This window comes from Antechinus flavipes, chromosome 4 (genome assembly GCF_016432865.1).
Source record: "Antechinus flavipes isolate AdamAnt ecotype Samford, QLD, Australia chromosome 4, AdamAnt_v2, whole genome shotgun sequence".
Classification (NCBI taxonomy): Eukaryota; Metazoa; Chordata; class Mammalia; order Dasyuromorphia; family Dasyuridae; genus Antechinus; species Antechinus flavipes.
The window spans coordinates 426,345,822-426,363,551 of NC_067401.1; the positions used below are offsets into that span (position 1 = coordinate 426,345,822).

The following is a 17,730-nucleotide window of genomic DNA, read 5'->3' on the forward strand; positions in this document are numbered from 1 at the left end:
CTATTCAAAAAGTGGTATTCGGTTGCAGGATATGTTTGTTTTGGTTTGGTTTTTTTTTTTTTTTTTTGTAGTTTTGAGGATAAAAGATAACTAATAAATCTAATTTTAAGTTATATATATGTATATGTATATATGTATAAAAGCATATACTTTTGTTAATCTTATACAATGGGTTAGTAAAGGAAGGTTATGAAATATCCTGGCCTAATATTATACATTATAAGAAAGTAGCAACTATTCATAATCATGACTTTATTATTCTTTTTCTGAAAGTTCCTTTCTTCACATGTTCACTTCAATTAAAACACATTGACTTCTGAAGATCTTATTGTCTTTCAAAGATAATTTGCATGTGATTTAAATCTTCTAGTTGTCATTTGGAAATAAACTAAAGTTTGTCAGAAGATTAACATTGAATATACATTTAAGAGCTTAAAAATAAATTCCTTATATGTTTGTATTTGTGGGTGGCATGCCAAAAAATCACATATGATTTTTCATTTCAGGAAATGAAAATTACAAGCAAATAGCAATGTGTGTTCTCTACCATATAAGCATGGATGATCGATTTAAATCAATGTTTGCATATACTGATTGTATACCACAGGTAGGTCTGTTATTTTTTAAAGAATAATTTACAAAATGTCTATTTTTCTTTCTTTTCTTTCCTTGTATCTTCCTTGACAATCCTCTTTTTTCTTATATATTGATATTTAAATGAATCATTTCAATTCAGCAACCATTTATTAAACAGCTCTATATATGAAAAGACACAAATGGAAGTGACCCTGTCCTCAAGGAATCTCTATTCTCTTGAGGGATGTTTTATGTGCACAAATAGATGGCAACAATGCCATCTAACCTGAAGAGTACATGAACAAATGAGAGATAAGCACCATCCCCCCCACCCGCCCCCCCCATACACACACACATTGGTTGTAGTGCCTGAGCTGTCTGGAAGAAAATTAAGGATGTTAAGTGGTAGAGATGATGACCAAATACATTCAAGATATGGGGAAATCACTCATGCAGAGGAGACAAGAAATGGAATGGTGTATATGTGACTTGGTAGGACTGAAAGATTTCTTCCCTATTTATCTCAGGTCACCCAGCTAAATCAGCAAACATTTATTAAGCACTTAGGATATGCTACCTACTATACTAATACTGAGGATACAAAGGCACCATAAAGCGGCACTTACTCTCAAGGAGTTTACATTCTTTTGGTGGATAATAGAATGACATGTCCACATAAGTAAATATAAAGTGACTTCTGGGGCAGGGATGCACAGGCCCAAAATGAGAGGTACTTTGTTGATTGTAAAATCAGGTTACAACGGAAGTAGAGCACAAGAGAAGAGATAGGAGAGTGGGCAACCAAAGGGATGAAGCTGAGGGGGCAGAGGATGGTGCTCAGAAAAGGAAATTTCCATCTAGAATTCAGCCTGAGACTTTGCATCACAAGGGGACCCAGGATCCCCAAATATTCACTTCAAAGTAGCAAAGGGAAAGTTGATTTGATTATCATTCCTGAGAAAAAGTTAGAACACCGAGGTAGGAAGACAAAGGAATTAGGCACATCTGTGGTAGGACTAGTGGCTGTTCCTTGCTGCTCTCTACTTATGACCAAAGTAAGTCATTGGAATCTAAAAGTTGAGTTACTTATAGAGAGCTGAGGGTTATTTGATGTACTCTTCCCCATGACCAGATCAGCTTTATCCAGGATTTATTCCAATGTTGAATTTTTCTTCCATTGTGATGGGGAAGGGGCACAAGTCAGAAGTGTCTTTGTTCCTAAACTGGTAACCAGAAATTTCACAGTAACATCAATAAAGCAGATATCCAGTCCTTAATCATGGCTGACTAAATATCCTCAAAAGCCCTTTCTGACTCTATATCCATCATAAGTAGCTGTGGAATCAAGGTTTTGAACTCTCACCTTCTGTTTCTGTTAATAATGATCTTGGATAAATAGTCAGATCCTAGGTTTCCTATGGCATCTTGACAGTGTTTTAGGAATTGTCATAAAGAATAAACCATGAGCTCATCTCTCTATCAGTAAATCAATACGCTTTTATTAAGTATTTAATATATGCAATGTATTCTGCAAAGAGCTAAGGATAAAGACAAAAATTAAGCAGTTCTTATCTTCATGGAACTTATGTTCTCTAATGTACAGTTTTTCACTCTAGCACACTTTCTCATCCTGAGGTCTTATCTATGTTCTACCAAAAAATGTTAGCCATTATTGAAGAAGTTATTTATTTTAGATTAAATAGTATTTTAGTTTATCTGTGTTCTGAAGGACGTGACCGGTTTTGACAAAATTTGATGTCATACTAAGTAGTAGAGCAAAATAATTTAGAACCTAGTTTTATCCAAACTCTTTTCACTTTTTAGTTAATATGTCGATAAAAATCCTTCTTAAGTTTCCTAAAATTTCTTATCAGACAATATTTTGTTAGCTTAATTGGGGTTACTCCATAGTAAGTTCTTGAAAGAAACAAACCTTTTTTAAAAAGTTGCCTTTTCACAAATTTAAATTATCCCTTTCGTCCCAATTAAGTTTTAATATAAATGTGTTTTCCTATTAATGAATTAAAGTTATAACAGTAGGAAATTTTTTTTAAAAGTGAGTTCACCTAAAAAATTCATAAGCCATTAGCCCTTTATTCCAAGAAGCAATCTAATTATTGTTGTTTGTAGAGAACAGATGTCTTTCAAAAGAATATGCAACAAATCTTGACAGACCTTCTCATCAAAATGCTACATGTCAGCTTATGGCCAGTGCTCTGTGTCATCAAGCCCGTTGTCAAAACAAGTTTTCAATAAAAAAGTAGCTATGTCAGAGGGGGATTCCAGGTGATTTACTGCCCTCTTGCTCTATGTGTCCTGAAGGTCTCTGCTTTGCAGTTTCAAAGGGGACTTCTTTTCTAATCCTATTTTGTCTAAATTTCTTGAACTACAGGATATGAGCTGGAAACCAGCCAAGTCAGAGTAATACCCTTGTCTAGATTGAGGGGTGTTATCCAGCCTAAAGTCATAGAATAGTTGGAGTCAGTAAAAATGTAAAGTAAATTGAAATAGAAAATTTCTTGTTGACTTTCTAAATTATAACCCTTTTCTGACGGGCCAAAACAAAGAATTAAACACAAAATTTTATTTAAAAGGAAAAGATATAGAAATATGAACATGTTAAAACTATTATTTTATTGTATCTTTTGAGGCATTGTTAATATTAATCCTGGAGTTCAAAGCCTCGTATGTATAATGTTTCTTATCTTCTTTTCAAGAACTATACCTCCATTTATGCTTTCTTGACAAATGTTCTAACACCAAACATAACTATAATGGGAACTTGTTATGGAAAGTTTTCAGAACATTTGTGGTTTGTGTTTCTTGATTAAAATTTCCTCAAACTTTTCCAAAAGGCCAATTTTTTTTTCTTTTTGAACATTCAGTTTTTATGGGAACAGCAAGGTTATATTACCAAAGTCCTTTGTAAACATCCTTCTCCTTGGTTTTGCTATAGGAAGGAGGCAATTTCTTGAGAAAACCAAAGTATACAGCCGACTGTGTTTCTTACTGCAATGATGCCCACCTACAACTTTCACTTCAGGGCTCAATTATGGCACACTTAAGGGAAATGTTGACATGGTTTATAACTACCCAGTGCCAAATTTATTGCACTATAAAAGAACCATGGAAATTTCAATTAGATCCATGATTCCTCTAACTTCACTAATCATTCACTGAGCTGTAACGAACATTCTATTCAGAGAAGCAGACACTGGCTGTTCAAAGCAATGTTTACAATGCTAGTAAAGCTTTAAACTGGTCTGTGACCACAAATAGTTAAATCACTTATTAAAATCATATCTGATGTTGGGGATTTCATAGGGTTTAACAGAATGTTTGTTCTCTTTGAAATTGTACCCAAAAATTTTAGGTAAGAAACTTTTCAAGGGACGTTATTTACACATGACATTATCAAATAGGAAGCATAAATAGGTCATAATGATAGTAAAACAGGGGATCGATATGAATATTTTCCTAAATAACAAATAAAATGGGAAAGATAGTTAAGTGCATCTTCCTATATATTTTAGGCTTCATTTTCCAATTTAAAACTGTTTTTGTTCCTCTTTTGATCAAAAAAAAAGGCAGGAAACCTATCTCCCCCTTTGCCAAGCACAGTGGTTTGAATAATGTTCACATTTTAGTAAATGTTCATTGATGAAGAGATAAATCTTATAAATATAAGATTCATTATTATAAATTACTGACTATCTGGAGGCAGTGATTTTGACCATTTGCTCATACACATATTATACTTGCAATTCTATTTCATATTTCCTTATGTCAGATTATTTCCGATGTGTTCTCTTTCTCTACTTGACCAAAATTCTGGGTCATTTTAGTTAGGTCATAGATTCTTTTGCTTTTTAATAGTCTTGGTGGATGGATTATCTCAGGTAAACATCCTTATGGAAGTCAGGAGTATTTAATAGTTGTATTCTAATAACAGTTAAAAATAGGTATTAACAGTTCATTGTTATTTAGACTTCTAAAACGCATGTTTTGTTTAAATAGGTGCAAATGCCATCCAGATGCTTATAAAAAGTATTTATTAGTGATGGAATGGCCAATCAAAGTACATGGTTAAGTAATGATGTCATGGTGTTATTTAATATTTTACCACAGAACAGTATGCAAGGATCTCCATAGCTACCCACATGTTTTCCACCACAGTTGTCCTATTGGGCCCCTCTTTGATCTGCATGCTGCTTTTTAGCTGAATGCTGGTAAACGTCCTTTCTGACAGCACCCTTTGCTCCTGCCTGCCATTATCTGCCGAAGTTCAGAAACCAGAGCATCACTTCAAACAGCAGAGTTAGGGAGTAGCCAGTCAGGAGAGATTCCTGAGGCATGCAAAGTTCTGGCATAATCATTCAAAGATGTTTGGGCAGGAGGTTGGAGTGGGGGAGATGTGTGCAGAGGTGTATGTGAATACAGCAAACTGTGGGGGTTGGCCTCTGGTCACTGGTAAATAAGTGAAGTCAGGTGCCAGAGAGTCTAGACACAGTGATTTCAGTCCTGGGTCTGTGGTATCTGATACTCAATATGGGACTTGTCTGATTGAACACTACTGCCTCTTCATTGCACAAGCTGTAGACCTTTTAGTGCCTTCCTGTTAAATCAGTAAAAGATGACAATGGACATAGTTAAAGCAGAACAAATTTAATTTTAATATTTCCTAGTTGGCAGCAATTACATTGACTTTTGAAGTGCCACGGGTAGCAATCAAATTAAATAAAAGTATAATGGTACATGTGGAGCTCATAGTAAACTATGATTTTAAAATTTGAATAGGTTTAATTGAAATTGAAGTGAGTTTCTTTTTCTTATTATAAAGAACTAATTCTGTATCATAATGTATTCTATTCATCTTAAGTTTTAATTTCTCATGATTTTGTGAGAGAATTGCTAAGGTTAAAAAATAATTTGACTTATGAAAAAAGTGTATAGAAATAATTAGAAACCAAATAAGTTTTAAGAGTTTAATGTGAGAATTGCTGACAGGTAATAACTTCATCACCTAAATTATCATCTCCTTTAACCTTATAAATCAGGGCAGTGTTAATTTTATGGAATCACAGATTAGTTAATTCTTATTTGTGACATGAATAAAGCATGTTAGAGATTAACCAATTGTTGCGGCTTTTTCCCTTAATCTTACATCAGGAAAAGTTTGAAAGAAATCTATAATATGTTTTAGGTTGGAATGTAAAAATCCCAAATAAAACAAATATGAGTTACATTAGTTAGAACATTATGACTGAAAAATGTTTATTTAATTTGTAGTTACTTTGGATTGTTGCTATATTAGGTGATATATATGAATAGCAAATGAGATCAGATGCAAGACACATCTAGTGAATGTAGATTAAATAATTGATAGTATTTTTTTATCTATATAGTTATCTTAGGTTTTAGTTGCTCTTGATTTTATTCTAAAGATTCAAGTATCAGTAACATTTAGATTAAAAGGATCCCTTTAGGGAAATGGCATGATAGAATATCTGTGCATTTTTAAACAGTTCACCTGGCTGGCTTGCCACAATTTTCAAAGTATAGAAGTACTTCCAAGTTATAAATCATAGATATGCCAAATTCACATGGGATTTGCCACCTTTAAATTGTTATTTCTTCACTAAAGCCAATTCATAGTTTGTTTAATTTCCTCTGTAAATACAAAATAACTTTTCAGATTGCTTCAGTTTTAAGTGGGAGTTTTCATTATTTACTTAGCAAAGATTTTGTTTTGTTTTCTTTTTTTTTTTTAATTCAACACCTTAGGACAGGGAATAATTTACAAGCATTTATTAAGGCTCTTCTGTATGCCAGGTACTATATTAAGTGAAGAGATAGAAAGACAAAAGTGACACAGACTAAGTGAGAGGTGATAAAGGTTTATGATCATATGACTAGAGACAAGAAATGTTGTAGTATTACAAATGATAAAATTTAGCCACTGAGTAAATATTTTAATTGAATGAAAATTGAGGAATCAAGGATGACATCACACATATAAACCTGGTGACCAGAAGAATTGTGCAGCCCAGTCCACAACAATAATAGGAAAATTCAAAAGAAAGGTTAGTTTTTTGGGGAAAGTTAAAGAATTCTGTTTTGGACATGTTGTAGGTAAGATGTTGCTGGGACATAACTTTTAAAATGTCCGATAGGCAGTGCATGATGCAATATGGGAGCTTTGGAGAAAGTTTAGTGTTAAATGTAGACATCCAAGAGTCATCTTCATAGAGAGTATAGAGGGAAAAAAATCAGTGACTAGAACAGAGCTTTGTGGATTTACCAACAGTTAGTAGGTGTGATATAGGTGATGATTCAGCAAAAGAGAGAGGAAGGGGAAAGAGCCTGGATAGGTAGGAGAATCAAGAGAGAGAAATATCATGCAATCCTTGAGAAGAGAGTGTCCAAAAGGATGATTAATGTTGTCAGATGTTTCAGAGATGTTGAGAAGAATGGGAACTGGGAAAAGGTCAAAAGATTTGTCAATTTAGAGATTAGATTGACTTTAGAGAGAATAGTTGCAGTAGAATGATGATGTTGGAAACCAGATTGAATAGGATTGAGAAATAAGTGAGATGAGAGGAAATGGAGACCGAAGGCAATTTTTTTAGGTGTTTGTCTAAGAAAAGGAGAAGAGAAAAAGGAAATAACTACTGGGATTTTGGTGAGAGGTTAGTTTTGGTTTGGGAGTTTTTTTGGTTTGTTTGTCTTGAATTGAGAAGACTTTGAAGTAGTTATAGGTACTATAAAAGGAACTAGCAGAGAGAGAGAGAGATTGAAGATTAGGAAGAGAAAAAGGATAATCATAGCAATATTACAGAAAAGGCAAGAAGTAATGAGATAACAAGGGAGAGAGGAAGGACCACTTTTAAGAGAATGGTGTGAAGGAGAGGATGGGGGATAATGTCAAGGCACTGCGATGAAGAGAAGGGAAGGAGAATCATGAAATTCTCAAGTTGAGGCCCAAGATAAAGTAGAGAGACAGAATTAGGATTTTAATCTTGTGCTCTTTCTCTTGTAATTTTATTATAAATCATTTCTCTTATAAATAATTCTTTTTTTATTCTGAAAAGCATTCAAGAATCTCTATGGTTCCTTCTAACTCTAAATCTCTAATACAAACTCCCTAGATAATTTTCACATCAGCTATTGTCTAACTGTGTTTTCCCAATTCCATACTTATAAAGTTGATTTTTTAACCTAAATTTTATTATTAAATTGTATTTATTAGATTCAGTTTATCAGTCAAGCTAGTTGAGAATCTTTTGGATTCTGATGTCATTCAGCATCTTCAGTAATAGAATCAGCATAGGTGCATTTAGAAAATTTTTTATGACAATCATAAAAATTGAAAAATCTTCCTTCCATTTTAAAAATATTATTTTACTAAAAGCTATTATGACCTTTAAAAGGAATGCTCAGATCATATTTATTGGTAGCAATTATAGTTTGTTCATCTCTTCCATGAAGCATTTATAAAATTCCTCCAATCAATATTTCACTCTTCTCTGAATACCTTTTGTTCTTGCAGTCCATATCACAACATATACATATATATGTATATGTGGAAAAAACATATGTGTGTATATACATATATACATGTATGGATGTGTATATATATATGTATATATATATGTATATACATATATATAATTTGTGTGTTGTGTATTATCTCCTTATATTGTAGTTATTTCTGGTGCATAAGGCTTGTCTCTTCAATCATATGGTAAACTAGTCATACAAAATATGTTCAGACTTATTTTATATTTCTCATAGCACCTGGTATAGTCCAGGGCCCAGTACAGCAAGAATTCAATAAATACTTATTCAATCAGCCCCTCAGCAAACATTTATAGAATAATTACTATGTGCCGGGCACTTGTACTAAGTTATGTGTTTATTTTTTGATTAGGAGGTTTTTGTTGCCAGAGAATATATAATGTAAAAAAAGTATGCATGGTGAACTTTTGTTATCGTTCTTTTGTTTTTGAGTTTTTAAATGTTCTGATGACATAACTCGGGGTGTGTGTATTTATTGCTAGCTAATGAAAATGCTCTTTGAGTGCTCTGATGAACGAATTGACCTAGAGCTCATCTCCTTCTGCATCAACCTTGCTGCTAACAAGAGGAATGTACAACTTATTTGTGAAGGTCAGTGTCTTGAGTTTCTTATTGCTTATCTTTGAGTATAAGATATTGTCAAGCAATTGACAAGGTATTAAGGTATATGTTCTGTAATGGACAAATAGCACTGCAAGTCATCCCAAAGCCATCTTTTTTAGCTTTAATCTCTGCAGGAATTAGAAACTACTATGATATAGTCCAAAAATGCTCTTGTATTATATAAATGGATACATAATATATTCTTGAATGGGAACATTGATCATTAAAGGGAATTTTATAGTTTATCTTGGGTTATCCAAAATTATTATTGGTCAATTTATATATTTTCCAGAAAGAAGCTTTTTCTTTTCATTTTTGCTTCTCTTTTAATCACTTATTTGTTAAACTGTATTGAGATAGTTTTTTTCTTAATTCTCTCAAACTAAGTTATAATTGAATTGTATTTTCTATACTTTGTATTTTTTGTCTGTAGGAAATGGACTGAAGATGCTCATGAAGAGAGCTCTAAAATTCAAGGATCCACTGCTGATGAAGATGATTAGGAACATTTCACAGCATGATGGACCAACTAAAAATTTGTTTATTGTAAGCACTTCTGCTTTATTATGCACTAAATTGGGTTAAGTACTGTTCTCCATAGACAGTTTATAGCTATCTGTTCCAGAACCTCAGGGTATTGGAGAGGCAGTACTAGATTGTGGGAAGAGCTCACATTTGATGTCAGAAAATGCTGGATTCAGTGACTAGCTGTGTGGCCTTGGTCAATATGTCTTCTGCCTCTTTAAGACTCAGTTTCTTTTTCAGTAAAAGAGTTGTAATAGCACCTACTTCAGAGAGATTTTTTAGAATCAAATGAGATTATGGAGATAAAAGTGCTTGCAAACCTTTAGAGTCTGTACGATTTCAAGATGTTATTGTCATCATTATCTTTGATCTCATTGTTATAAATATTCCCTCCTACACTCAGACTATATAACTTTTATCCATACTTTCCAATAAATATACATTAGTAAGTCCATCCAGCTTTCCTAGAGCATTTTTTGTACTCACTTGAAATTGCATGCTTATTAATGGAACTAATAAGAACATCAGTTTTCCTTTACTAGTCCATTTCTTTTTCCCTTATCATTTATTTCCCTGAGATAATCCTTTATCAGGGCTTCTTGAAATTTTTCTGCTCGCTACCTCTTTTTGCCTGACAAATTTTTACATGTTTGTGTTTTATATGTATATAAATCAAATATTTAATAATAATAAATCATAATTTTACAACCCCCAAATTCAGTTATGAAGACCCCATGTTGGGTTTTGAATAATAATTTTCTGCTCGCTACCTCTTTTTGCCTGACAAATTTTTACATGTTTGTGTTTTATATGTATATAAATCAAATATTTAATAATAATAAATCATAATTTTACAACCCCCAAATTCAGTTATGAAGACCCCATGTTGGGTTTTGAATAATAATTTAAGAAGCTGGGCTTCATACCTCGTAGGTAATTCCTCATATGTCTTGAGTTGCAAGTCTATGATAATTCTAACACGATGAATACAGAAAATCATAGATTTATGTGAACTGAATCAAAATGAAGTAGAGCCAGAAAAACAATGTCTACAGTGACTACAGAAATATAAATAGAAAGACTTAATACCTTAAAACAATCTAAGCTGAATATTGTCAAATTTGTAAGAATGTACTTGTCCCCAAAGAAGAGGCATGAAAAGACATGTCTCCCAATTCCTTGGTAGGGAGTGGCAATACAGTCAACACTGCATATAACATAACATCAGATTTTTTTCAATATATTAATTGGATTTATTGAATTTTTTCCCCTTCCTCTTTAAAAAAAAAATTCTTTGTTGTAAGGGATGATTTTCTAAGAAAGATTCAGAGAAGAAATGTAGGCAATGTAAAAACAAAGGATATTAATAAAATCTCTTTTTAAAAAATAAATGTAGGGGCAGCTAGGTGATGCAGTGGATAGAGCACCAGCCCTAAAGTCAGGGAACCTGAGTTCAAATTTGTCCTCAAACATTTAACCAGCCTAGTTATGTGACCCTGGGCAAGTCACTTAACCCCAATTGCCTCAGCAAAAAAAAAAAAAAAAAAAAAAAGAATGTAAACTTCTTGAGGAGCAGAAATTATTTTTTTCTTTTGTGTTTGTATCTTTAGCACTTAGCATAGTACTTGATATTTAATAAATGCTTTATAAATAAATTTTCATAATTTAAAAAAATATGGAGACATAAAGATACAAGTAGCAGAGCAGGAAGTTCATGAGCCTCCCTCTTATCTGAACAAAGAGAAGGAAAGTAGAACATAAATATATATAAACACACATCAATAGGTGCACAGAGTTAAGTACATTAAAAGTAATAGAGCAAAAGATGGAGAGAGAGGGTAGAAGGTATGGAAGAAATAGTCACAAACAAAATAAACCTTACCTGAGTAAGATGGAGTATAAAAGGAGAATTAAAAAGGGGAGAAATAAAGGGAAAGACCAAACAATTTAGACCTGAGACAGAAAAAAAGAAAAAAAATGAAGATCAGACTATTAGATTGCAAGACCATTAGATCAAATTAGATTTAATACTCCCCCTTTTAGCCAACTTCTTTTCCTTTTTAAAAGAAGTGTGTTAGTTGTCAAAGAGAAGAAATAATGTCATGGGATCTGATAGAAGAAAAAACATACTTATCAGTTTATAGAAATATATGCTCTGTGTGACTGGGATTAACCACCTATCATTCCTCCCCTTTGATAAAGTTATTTTGTTTTGTGACTACTTTAGCTCCTCATCTTAATTCTTCCATGTAGAAATAAGAAAATAAGAAATGTCTAAGGACATTGATATACTCTAAATAGCCTTAAAAAAATTAAGCATATTGACCCTAGATATATAGATATTAACCTGAAGTTAAGATAAGGAGAGAAGTTTTTTAGTGAATCCAAAATAGTGACAGTCATAATCTCAGACAAGGCAACGGTTTTTAAAAAATATTTTTAAATGACCTCTTTTTTAAGATAAGCAATGTTATTGTGCCTTAAGATTTAAACTGATGCAGGATGAAGTTAAGAGAAACTAAGAAAACTTCACTGATAACATTATAAAGAAAAATAGTTTTGAAAAATTGTGGAATACTATTATCAATGCCATTGATAAACCATAATTCCAGATAACTAAAAATGTATCATACTATTCATCTCTTGTCAGAAAGATGATGGACTTAAAATCAGTATGAGACATAACTAATGTGAAAATTTACTTAACTGACAATGCAAATTGTTATGAGGATTTTCTTCTTTTATTAATTTTTCAGTGGGTGCAAAGAAATTACATTGACCTTAATAGTACCATAAATAATGAGCTGTTAGCTTATATGTAATATATATGCATATGTGCATAAAACAAGAAAGCATTTAAATATCTAAAGAAAAAAACTAATTGACAACAAAAAAATTGTTTGAGGTCTTATTGTGCCCCTTTCAGACTTAGATCAAAGAAAAAACAATGAATGCATGAAGCATTAAATGTGACATGCAAAGCACTGTGCTAAGTACAAGGATTTCAAATAGGTAATATTTGTAAAAATTCATTTCCTCTGATAAAATCATATCAGTCTCTGATGAAACATTTGGCATTTAGTGGGAAACACTGATATTCCAAAGTCTCTTGAATTTCTGGTCCTGGACTGTCAGGATCAAAGTCTGTGAAAACAGTGGTCCATGTGAAAATGACCCACTGGGTTTGACTTACCAAGCATGTGTTACCTCTGGTATCGTTCAGGGTGCCTTATGGTCTTAGCTAAACTAGCCTGCTTTCCTTGTGAATGGCAATTCTCTGGCAGTTGGTGGAGAGGGCTGGCCCCTTGTCCATAAGAATTGCTTCAGTGAGAATTTAGCAAAGAGCAGAGTGACTAGTCTTTGGCATACTGCTTACCTCCAAGAAACTTACTGACTGTTGATTGGCAGGTGACCAATTGGTAGTGGTAATAAAGAAGGGATGTGCCTTTTCTTCACAATGATTTGTAATACTGGAAGGAAAGGGAAGTGGTAGGTCAGGAAGTAGATCCAGTAGCGTGAGGGACATTGCTCAAGGCTCCTGAATTCAGTTTTCTCCATCAAGATCTTTTAAAGAGATGGTGGTAGTCCTAGTTGTAGAGTCGGTTTGACTTGCCTAGCCTATGCTTCCTCAACAAGAAACATGAAAAAACTGAATAGAATTTTAGAAAGGTTAGATAGGATGGTAACTGCTAAATGTGAATTGACGGGAGTATACATTTTCTAGCTTTAAAAGTAGTACTTTTAAAAACTGATTTTGCCCTGGGATAGAAAAATAAGCAAATGCAGAAAAGTAGAGATGTGAAAAATTCTTTATTGACTTCAACATATTAAAAATTATAACAGTAAATTAAAGGAAAGATTCAGATTTAAAGAGACCAAATAATAAGACACACAGAACATATTGGTCAGAGAACAAATTATACAAATGGTAGGTATTTTATTTTTAAAAATACAATAATGAAACAACATACCAAAAGTTGTGTTGTGTAGCTGAAGCAATTCTAAGATGAAATATCTCTCTAAACATGTTCAGCTACAAAAGAGAAAAGAAATTAATGAGCAGGAAATGCAACTAAAAAAATAGTTAAGTCAGCAAAGCTAGAAAGAAGTTTGGTAGAAAATAGTTTTAGAATAACATTCACACTGTATACCATAATAAACTCTGTAATGTCTGGGCTTAGCTTTCTGGGGGACCTTCAGATGGGCCTGTCTTGGTTTCAGCAGAATAATCACTACAAGAATAGTCAGGAATAAAGTCCAAAGTCTTTATTATCTCCTTCACAGTCTGTCTCCTTTGCTTGGGACCAGGCTAGCTTTCTGCAGGACCTTCAGTTGAGCCTTGGTGTTAGTGGAGGAATGCAGGAGGCAGGAAAGCCATCAGGATGGTGGTAGATGGAATGTCTCTCTTCCAGTCCTTGTTGGTCCTTATATACTCTATTACAATTACATAGTTACAGCACATTATGCATGGTGTGAACTTAGAGAACCATTACATCACCATGCTTAAGTACTAAGTATATATGTAAACTAGATAATCTTGTCTCATCAATTCCTCTGAGTTAATACCTTGATTCAAGTATACTTCTTTCAAGTATATTTCTCCAAAGTTCTGGCTCTCTACAAAACTCTAAAGTGATATATGATTTCACTGTAAAAGGTAATATCATGAAAAGAAACTAAAGGCAAAGGGAAATTTTTCATAAGGGGAGAATCCTTATATTAAAAAGGGTAGAGATTATCATAAAAGATGAAATGGATGCTTAACCCTTCTTGCCCCAGTTTCCTTGTCTGTAAAATGAGTTGGAGAAAGAAATGAAAAACCACTCTAGTATCTTTACCAAGGAAACACTAAAGTCATGAAGAGTCAGAAAGGACTGAAAACTGAGGAATCTTTTCCAAATGAAAAGAGAAAAAATTGTACAGTAGAGGGGATACAAATGGAGTGATTTTATTACTATCCTATGTATTTCCATATACTTATATCTTGTATATCACAAGTGATATATATACATATATATGTAATTTAATAAAACAAACCCACCTATATAACAACATAAATGCTAAGTCATTTCTTCTTAGTCAGATCTTTTATTTTGTTGGGTTATAAGAATATGCTTGTGCTGAAAAGTAAAATTCGGGAGTATTGTTAAAAATTAAAACCTCAAGGGTTGATTTGTTTACTTATGCCTCACTTAAAATGTTGCTTTATATTTATTAAAATGAGACTCTTTCCATTAAGTAATATTATTAGTCTACAATAGAGCATCTTTGTGTTCTTTGTTAAATACCCATTTCTGTATTTTATTTAGGATTATGTTGGTGATCTTGCAGCCCAGATCTCTAATGATGAAGAAGAAGAATTTGTGATCGAATGTTTGGGGACCCTAGCAAATCTGACTATCCCTGACTTGGACTGGGAGCTAGTTCTCAAAGAGTACAAGTTGGCTCCATATCTCAAAGATAAACTTAAACCAGGTCTGTCCTAGGTGTTTGATTTTATGATGTCATGCACTCTTCCATTGGATGTGAAAGTCTTTAATAGAACAGTTTAGTACAGTACTATTATATCATTTGAGACCAGTGCTTTGCAAGCTAAGCTTTTCTTCCTCCTATTTTCCCCTTAAAAGAGATAAGCCCCCTTCCTATATATTTTATTATTTTTATTAGTGTTTTCTTGTTTCCTACCTTTTCTTAATCTCATCCCTCCTCTACCTCCATCCTGTGCTACCTACTATTCCACAGCAACTAAGCAGCTGCCTCAGAAACTCCCTTTTTTCTATGCTTTCATTATCAGAGGCTTGTACTGACTCCTACTTTCCAAGCAGGGTCCCAAAGTACAAAGTTCATTTTTCTCTTTCCTTTTCAGTTGAACCACAGCAAAATTATAAGTTTGCAAGTGTGTCACAGAATTTAAGAGGTAGAAAGGATGACTTAGATCTTTAGTGTTTTCTTTCTTATAAGCAGGTTGATACTGTAATAGGATTTGATACAAAGTTGTTGTTTTTTTTAAATGAGTACTTCTCTCTCTTTGATTTCACTAGGTGCTGCAGAAGATGATCTTGTTTTAGAAGTGGTTATAATGATTGGAACTGTGTCTATGGATGATTCTTGTGCTGCATTGCTAGCCAAATCAGGGATCATTCCAGCACTCATTGAATTACTGAATGGTAGGTCATAATCCATTTTATTTTGTTTCCATGCTGACTAATTTTTAGGTTAAAAATTTTTAAAATTAATACATTAATTTGTTGAAAATTGCTTGTGTAAAGGTACATTCATTAAACCACATTTTACCTTGTCATTCTGGTAACCATGTGATAAGGCAGGAATCTCTGAAACCTTATAATTAAGGAAAATAAATAGAAGTGTAAATGCCTCTTTTAGGTATTGGACAACAGACAACACTATATCAAAAGCTTAAGGTAACTCAAATTTTTTTTCACACTACATCAGTCTTAAAGAGAATAAAGTGCCTCTTTTCTTTGCCAGGGGATATTTTGTGCCCTTGCATTCCATCACTTCTAAAATCATCTCTTCTATTATATTTTCCTTCCACTGTCAGCAAACTTTCTTAAACAGCACTAATACTAGATAAGATAGATCAATTTTTAAATGGGTCCTTTCTTGCTCCTCTTACTTATATCTCACTTAGCATGCCTATCCTTCCCTCAAACAGTATTTTTATTTTCTTCCCCTTAGAGTGTTTTACACTTGCTCTTTTCACTGCCTCACAACTCACAACTCAGTTCTCAATCTCTTTTAGTCTTGCTTCTCTCTGCAGCTTCATCAGTGACCAGTTAATTGCCATTCTGGTAGCATTTACTCAGTCTTTCCCCTTCATCTTCCTGCAGCATTTCTCATTGCTGATCAGTTCTTCATTCTATATAATCTCTCTTTCCCCTAGTTTCCCTGATAGTATTTTCTATAGTTTTTCTTCCTACTTTCTCATCTGCTCATTTTTAATGTCTTTCATTGATTCATCATATTTCTCTTGCCCTTTAAGTGGGGACATTCCCTAAGATTCTGATTTTATATCTCTTCTCTCTATATAATGGTTCCATTTCTGTCATCTACTTCCATTTTGTATTCTAAAGTTATCATCTCTGCAAATGATTACCAAATCTATATCCAGTAGTGGTGTCTTCTTGTTCTGGTCTTATGTCTCCAACTTCTAGGGGATGTCCTACCACTATTGCTAAACTTTACATATTCAAAGCTGAATTTATCTTTTCCAACTAAAACTTTATTGTTTCCAACTATTCTGACCTGTTCTTTCCAATTTCCTTATTTCTGTTGATGGCATTCCCATTTACCCAGTCAACCAAGAGTGAAACCTAAGTCATTTATTTTTCTCTTTCCCTTAGCTTCCACATCCATTTAGGTTCCAAATCCTACCAATTATACTTTTCTATTATCTCTTGAGTAGCAGTTGAGTTCTGTCATTTCTTCTTTACTCAACTGCTACCATATGAGTTTAGGGTCATTCATCATCTTGTCCTGGACTATTTTAATAGTCTTCTTACTAGTCTCTCTGACTCCAGTCGCTTCTCTGTTCTCTCTTTTAAAACCTTCCATGACTTCCTCTTGCTTATAAGATATAATATAAATTTCAAAATAGCATTTAAGACCTTTTACATTCTTGCTCCACTTTACCTTTCTACTCTTTGTGCAGTTTACATTACAACTAGATTGACTATATATTCAGTGACCTAGCTTATTTGAACAGATCATTCCCTATGCCTAGAATATATTGTTATCTTATTACTGCCTGTTAAAACTTCTCCCCCTTTTTTGAGGATGAGTTATTAGCCTACTTCTGGCCATGAAACTTTTCCTCTTCTCCCTAGACAGACATTCCCTTTTGCTCTTAAGATTTTCCTTTAGTACTTTATGTGCCCTTTTTTGTGATATAAATTAAACAAGTGGTATGTATCATAAAATATTGTAAGATCTTTGAGAAGGCAGTTATTGTCATTTTTACTCTTACTATTACTTGTGCTTAGTGTGTGACTTCCATACAGTAAACACGTACCTAATTGCTGAAATGAATAAATTTATTTTCATCCTTACTCAATCCTTTGCCTAGTTATAAAAACATATTAAGAAAATGCTTTTCATTTCATTAGTAATCAGCGTGAAGAATGTAAATTATGTAACTGAATCCTTACCTAAAAAAGGAAAGGAAAATAATCATAGGAGAGTAAATTACCAGGATTTTAAAATGAACATTGAGATTTAGCTTTAAATTTATTGTTTGACAGATTATGCCTCAGAAGTACAATTTAGCGTAAGTTTGACAATTCTAAGCTCCAGTTTTTCAATTTGTAAAGGGTCTTAGACATTTCTAATTCTTAGTTATAGAACAATTATACCCTGAACCACAAAAGGAATTATTTTGCCAGATGTTCTGATGGCAGCTTGGTGTATATGTAACTTAGGGCCAGGCTT

General features: G+C 33.1%; 1 protein-coding gene across 4 annotated transcripts in view; it reads left to right on the top strand.

The window, feature by feature from the left end:
* Window positions 1–17,730, top strand: part of KIFAP3 (kinesin associated protein 3) — a 217,352-nt gene that overhangs the window by 128,365 nt on the left and 71,257 nt on the right. For all 4 annotated transcript variants that reach the window (XM_051998975.1, XM_051998973.1, XM_051998971.1 and 1 more), the window contains exons 11-15: window positions 507–607; window positions 8,637–8,745; window positions 9,191–9,303; window positions 14,592–14,757; window positions 15,324–15,449. In XM_051998975.1, the coding sequence (XP_051854935.1) occupies window positions 507–607; window positions 8,637–8,745; window positions 9,191–9,303; window positions 14,592–14,757; window positions 15,324–15,449 (615 nt within the window). The remainder of the gene's footprint in view (window positions 1–506; window positions 608–8,636; window positions 8,746–9,190; window positions 9,304–14,591; window positions 14,758–15,323; window positions 15,450–17,730) is intronic.